Source organism: Macaca nemestrina, chromosome X (assembly GCF_043159975.1).
Source record: "Macaca nemestrina isolate mMacNem1 chromosome X, mMacNem.hap1, whole genome shotgun sequence".
NCBI classification, from domain to species: domain Eukaryota; kingdom Metazoa; phylum Chordata; class Mammalia; order Primates; family Cercopithecidae; genus Macaca; species Macaca nemestrina.
Window position 1 is genome coordinate 69,719,104 of NC_092145.1, and position 7,179 is coordinate 69,726,282.

General features: G+C 41.5%; 1 protein-coding gene across 1 annotated transcript; it reads right to left on the reverse strand.

Moving 5' to 3' along the window:
* Nucleotides 1-5,442: 5,442 nt before the first annotated feature.
* LOC105483647 (uncharacterized) lies at nt 5,443-6,224 on the reverse strand. The gene has a single exon (XM_011744610.3). The coding sequence runs from the start codon at nt 6,146-6,148 to the stop codon at nt 5,510-5,512; it is 639 nt and encodes a 212-aa protein (XP_011742912.1). The 5' UTR covers nt 6,149-6,224; the 3' UTR covers nt 5,443-5,509.
* Nucleotides 6,225-7,179: the final 955 nt, after the last annotated feature.

Consider the following 7,179-nt stretch of genomic DNA (forward strand, 5'->3'; position numbering starts at 1 on the left):
CCTTGGCCTCCCAAAGTGCTGGGATTACAGGCGTAACCCACCGCACCCAGCTTAATATTTAAAAGTATTACCATCAAATCAGAGAGCTCTAGGAATGAGCCTTCCTAGTGCCAGGACACCTTGTCAGATGGCCAAACCAGACAACTCTAGGAATGAGCCTTCCTAGCACCGTGGGACCTGCTGCTGTTTGTTGGCCTGAACATTTGTCCAAGAGAGGGGACTGAGGACTAAGCTCTGATTTTTTTTTTCTTAATCCTCCCCAAATTCCTATCTGAGGGGTCTGGAGAGTCATGCCCTGCAAACCACAAATTCTCATCAGATGGGTTTTATTTATTTTACTGTGACTTACTTTCCAATCTGATTCTGGCATAACATGTGACAAATAAGAAAGTCAAAATATCTTACCTCGAAACATGTTTCTTTGCCATATCTTGAAACGGCCCTGAAAAGCTGTCCTTTGTGGGGGAAAATCTGCATTTGTAAAGAATCTCTATTAACATAGCTAGATCTTTTTCTTCCAGGCCCTTCTAATCCTAAAGAGATTAACCAAGAGACTACCACCTTTAAAAATCGGAATAGGAAACATTTGTCATCTATTGTCTCTAAGGGCAGCCACTGTAAGATTTTAAAAGAACCTTGGTCTCCACAATGTTTTATCTTAACATGAACATTTCCTTTCTATTGATCCCAGGTCTTTAGACAAACTCGACAAATTGTCAACCAGGAAATGTTTAAATTTACCTATTGTCTGGAAGCCCCCACTTTGAACTGTCCCACCTTTCTGAACCAAACCAACGTATTTCTTAAATGCATTTGATTGGTATCTCATGCATCTATAAAAATATATGAAACCGAGCTGCAACTTGACCACCTGGGACACATGTTCTCAGGACCGACCTCCTGAGGGCTGTGTCACAGGCCGTGGTCACTCATATCTGGCTCAGAATAAACCTCTTCAAATATTTTACAGAGCTTGACTCTTTTTGTTCACAGTATAAACGCAAAACAAGTGAAGATCATGATTTGAGGCCAGTATAAATTATATAAGAAACTCTTTTCTAATCATGAGATGAAAGAAAGCTATACCATGGATGGTTGGATATTTGCTATGCTTTTCATATACCTAACATGAGAAAGCTAAATATTTTTAGCTAAATATTTTTATATATGCTAATAATATAAGCTGGATTATCCTTGTTCAGGGTCTAACTTTCAAACTGAATTCACTTGCCCTGATGGTATCTATAGAGGCAAGACACAGTCATAATTTCTTACCCCTAATACACATAAAACGTGATATTAAAAAGCATGCCAAACATTTAATACGTTGAAAGTACTCAATTTTACGTGTAGAGTATCTGTTAGCAGTTTCTATGCGGCAAAAACTACGTTTTTTGATACCTAGGATAGAACCTTTTCCCCAAATTGGCTCAGTCATTCTGCTTCTGAAAATACTGACAATAGAATACAATCATCTTTCCCTCCCCTAATCCAAATACAAATTTTAACATTTCATAATTGATTTCACTGAAATCGAGGAACTGGTGGGTAGAGACTAACAGAGCAAGATGGGAGTAACCATTTTGAATAAAAAAGAACGTTAAATATTCTAATCAGAAATAGAATTGCCATCCTACTATGGCGTTTTGACTGTCTCATAATGTCCTGCTTAGATTTTATTGTTTATCCCCAAATATTTACTATTATGTGGGTTTGATTTTGATGGTGAAAATATGGTATTTGAAGAAAAATAATAAAGGCAATATAATTAGTAACTGTGAATTGGACCATAATAGGAAAAGATCATAATAGCGTGAGATCATTGTATTAATATTCTGAAAATTCTGGCTATCATTATGGATGACCTACATACATAATCTCTACAATAAAAATTTCTATTAGCTTCTTGGGAACAGACTCACATTTTGAATTTCTTGGTTAGAAATTTCTTAAGTGGTAATGTTTCAACAGTCTACAAATATTAAACATATTCATAGCATAACTCTCTACTAAATCAATGATCTCTAGTGACATGGAGATAAACTTTATTCTTTTTTTATAGTTACATATCATAATGTAAACATTTTGTAAAGATCTCTTGGTGGCATGTAAAATCTAAAATACAAAGGTTAAAAAGTGGTTTGCAGGCCGGGTGCGGTGGCTCACGCCTGTCCTCCTAGTACTTTGGGAGGCCGAGGCGGGCAGATCAGGAGGTCAGGAGATTGAGACCATCCTGGCTAACAAGGTGAAACCCCGTCTCTACTAAAAACACAAAAATTAGCCGGGCGTGGTGGCAGGCGCCTGTAGTCCCAGCTACTCGGGAGGCTGAGGCAGGAGAATCAGGAGAATGGTGTGAACCCAGGAGGCAGAGTTTGCAGTGAGCTGAGATCGTGCCACTGCACTCCAGCCTGGGCGATAGAAGGAGACTCCGTCTCAAAAAAAAAAAAAAAAAAAAAAAAAAAAAAAAGTAGTTTGCAAACCTTGCAATAAAGCTTTTACTAAAAACTAGGTAAAAACAAAATTCTCCCTCTCTCTCTCTGTTTCAGATGTTCAATAGCCATGCATGGCTAGAGGCTACTGTATTTGGATTGTGTAGATATAGGATGTTTCCGTCATTGCAGAAAGTTTTATTAGACAGTATTGCCTTCATCCCTCCATCTGCCCTTTAAAAAGAGTAGATCACAGGTAATAAACTAAAGTTAACTTTTACACGTCAAAAAAGAGTTTATAAAGTCTCATTTAGAAACAAAATTTTCTCAAGCGAGATTTAGTGTAATTTACAAATTAACAAATTTAAATGCAAAGACTTATGAGTTCACTTGGACTCAGGAAGGGGAACATCACACACAGGGGCCTATCATGGGGGGGGGGGGAGGGATTGCATTGGGAGTTATACCTGATGTAAATGATGAGTTGACGGGTGCAGCACACCAACATGGCACAAGTATACATATGTAACAAACCTGCACGTTATGCACATGTACCCTACAACTTAAAGTATAATAATAATAAATAAATAAATAAATAAATTAAAAAAAAATGCAAAGACTTTTTTTTTTTTTGAAACAGGATCTTACTCTGACACCCAGGCTGAATTGCAGTAACTCAATCACAGCTCACTGCAGCCTCAACCCCCACCCTCCCCTGCCCCCCCCCCCCCCCCCCCCCCCCGCTCGAGGGATCGTCCCACCTCAGTCTCCCAAGTAGCTGAGACTACAGGTGCGCGCCATTATGTCTGGCTTTTTTTTTTTTTTTAATTGGTTTTTTGTAGAGATGGGGTTTCGCCATGTTGCCAAAACTGGTCGTGAACTCCTGAGCTCAAGCAATCTGCCCTCCTTGACCTCCCAATGTGCTGGGATTAGAGGCATGAGCAACTGCGCCAAGCCCAAAGAAGTTTCTCTACATCTCTTTTTCTTCTGTGCTCCAGGTAAGAGAAAATTTGGCATGTATTGAAATGTAATGTCAATAACATTGTCAGCATCCAAATAAATTATTTTAAACATGCATGAAAGCAGTAAGACATTAAGCACATATTTTTCCTGCTGAGTAGTTCTTGTTCTCTTTTATTTGAAGTGTTAAGGAATAAACTTACTTTCAGAAAATTAAAACTTTTTTAGCCTACTAAGATTAGATGAAGTAATTGATTAAATTACAAAATGTATTAAATGTGATGATGGTAGTAATCTGCTTATTACACTTATTGGCCATGCCTGAATATACAAGTTCTAATGGAGGAATTGGGCTTTTCCTTACACACAAGTATTTTCATAAAATTAATTTTTACCTGTACAACCAGATAGTCCAGTTAAAACTGCCAGGGTGCAATTCTTCATGATAATTCTAGTCACCTTGTGACAACATTTGTCCTGGACTATCATTTCAAATTTTTTTTTTATATTTAGAAAAATATAAATTTTCTTACAGATATACTAATTTTTATTTAATAGTTGATTTTCCTTGTAAGAATGTAAACAAAAACTAAAAAGAAACGCAAAAATTGTGTTTAAGTGAATAAAAGGGGATTATTGAAAACTCAGTTTCATATTGAAAGTATTTTTTTTTCTTTTTCAAATATTTTTATTGACATATGCTTGTATATAACAGTCTTGGAAGTTAGAAACCCCTCCAGGGGAGAGGGTAGAATTGCCTGTTTCCTGATCAGCTTAATAAGAACATCTCTCTCTAGGCAAAGGGTGGGCAGGCTTGCTAGTAGTCCCCTTTCAAAGACTGGGGGTTCCTAAATTTAAGTTCTCTTAGCTGTGACCCAAACCCACTATGTGTGCAGCACTCACCTGGTCTGATCCACCTCTCCTCCTTGGGACTTGAGGGAGCAAGGGAAACTGATGTCAGTGAAGCTCACACTGCCTGCTGTGCTGTGTATGACTCCTGCCTCTAACCCAGGACTCTCTGTCATTTCGCCAGCCTCCACCAAACTGTGACAAGCTAACTTGTAGCTGCAGGCTGGGTAGAATCTCAGACCTTACATGGTTCTCGAGAAAACATGAGAAGTAAGAGCTAGTAGGTATGGCCTGAGAAGTCACAAACAACCCAACCCTGGGCGTGGGAGAGAGGCAGAGTGGGCAAAAAGGTCGGAGATGAAGGTGTGGGAGCTGTCGGAAACTGGGAACAAAACACATTTTTTATTGTAACAACTAATTGATTTCATTTTGGGCCAGTTAAATCTGAATCTCAAAGTAGAGGATGGATGAATAGTTCTTCAGAATAAAATGAATACGAGCTTTATTAACCTTCATCTTGCTTTTCCCAACTGATGTCAGTTCAAAACAGACTGCGCACTAAAAATTTTCCCGGCGGGAGGCGGTGGCTCACGCCTGTAATCCTAGCACTTTGGAAGACTGAGGTGGGCAGATCACGAGGTCAGGAGTTCCAAGAGCAGCCTGGCCAACATGGTGAAACCCCGTCTCTACTAAAAACACAAAAATTAGCTGGGCATGGTGACTCACGCATGTAATTCCAGCTACTCCGGAGGCTGAAGCAGGAGAATCATTTGATCTCGGGAGGTGGAGGTTGCAGTGAGCCGAGATCATGCCCTTGCACTCCAGCCTGGGCGACAGGGCGAGACTCCTGTCTTAAATAAATAAATAAATAAATAAATAAATAAATAAATAAAATTCCCACTAGTCAGTGGAACTGTTCTCAATCTTAAAGCCACCCCCCACCCCGTTGTTCTTGCATTGTTTTACAATCCTAAATCAACAAATAAATCTTTTTGTCAAAACTAAATGAAAACCGACCTGTTTGTCTTACACTCTCCACACACCCTGACTTCCCACTCGGCCACACCCTCCACCAACCGTGCACGCCCCTGTCCCCAACCCCCAGAACCCCACCACTTCTATGCCCTCCACTCATTGCGTGCTAAGAAAAGCGTAGAAGAATGAGACTCCCCTTCATAGAAAGTAAACAAAACAGCCAATTAAGTGAACTGTCACTTTCTGCATCTTTATTATTAAGGCGATGGAATTATATTTTGAAATTACATGGTACACTACTGAGTCCAGTCTCTAGTTATTCTGCCATACTTCCTCCTATCCTGTATTTCCGTTGATGTTGATGGTAAATTCCGTTGGTAAATTTGATCTTGGGTGGTTTGAATAGGCAGTCGGAGGGAAACTGGATTCTTAGGAAGAAGACCCCTCCCAGGTAGGAGGGGTCTTTGGGTCTCGTTTCGGTGGCCTGCCAGTGGAGCATATCGTCCCACACTGGCCCTGCTGAACAGTGGGGCTAGGAGTCGCCGGCCAGGTGGAGGAACTCCTTGTGGATGAGCTTTAGGGCCATAGTCCGCAAAACTTGGCGGGCAGTCCTCGGTACCCGGCCCGACGCTTGGTAGAGGGCAGCGGTGGTGATCCCTGGCTGGGATGGGCAGCAAGGGTATGCCTCGGCTGACGAAGGGGCTGAGGGCCGGCTCCGGGGTCGGCGGGGGCGCCGAGGGAATCGGACGGTGGCGTAGAGGGGGACTGACCACGATTGGCGCCGGGCGCTCCACCACAAGCGATGATCGGCAGGATACCTGTGGCTTAGGGTGACCGAGGCCACGCTTTCCAGTGTTGGAGATTCTGTGGTTTGGAGCCGCCGCTCCTCTTGCTGGGGGCAGCCTGCCCCAGCGGCTAGCCCCTACTGCCCACATCGGGGCGCTGGACACCCGAGCGGATCGGCTCTGTGAGATCAGAGGCCACGGGGGCCTCTAGCCACCCCACACCCTCTGACGCTGACTGACGCGCTGCGCAGCGTTGCCAAGGTCTGGGGCCACGGGAGCGGGGTGGGGCTGGAAAGGAAGGTGAAAGGTTGGGGGGAGGGGCGGGGCAGGACGGTCTCACTCCGTGCCTGTGCCTGGGCGGGCAAGTAGGACCCCAGGCACTGCCCTTCGCCCAGAGTGACCTCAAGAAATAGGAGCAGTTCAGTGAATGCCTCTCTGCCCATTACCTACAGTCACCTTTCCTTCACGGTTTACCTCAGAGGCCTTCTCCTCCCCTCCCTTCTCTCACCACTTGTGTATTTCCAGAGACATTCTCTTTTATAAATAACTTTAGTAGATTTACTATCAATATAATACTTTTTAAAGTAACTTTTGATAATCTTTTGGTAAATTTATTTTTTTATGAAGATTTAAGGCCTTCAAAAAATTCAATTTGGAGCTAAAACCACTTCAGTTGTTGAGGAACTCCTGACAATAAGAAGAAAGGGAGGGAGGGAAGAAAGGAAACCAGTAGTCCATGTGGCATATATAAACACTTCAGTTGTTGTTTATAAAAATGATCTTTTTTTTTTTTTTAAATAATGGTTCCAATAACAAGCATAACTGCAGAACAGAATGTCTCATTCTTGAGGCTTTCCAGTACTAATACTGATTCACATGAAACCTTCACTTACTTATATGTGGGAATGTAAAGCCAAATAAGTACCTTCAAAATAGGTTGGCCTGTCAGCCGTATCAGTTCCTTTCCATGAATTAAGTAATAATTCAATGAGGAGTTCTTAAATTTTGGTAAGAAATTATATTATATAAACTAGGTCATAGTTTCATTTATAAGATACTGGATATCCTTCAGTTATGAAAATTTCTTGCTACAAAATTAGTTAACTAACATACCTATTCAACTAACTTGTGAAGGCAAGATAATTATTTGACAGTACTTTACAAAGATGAGAATGTAGATA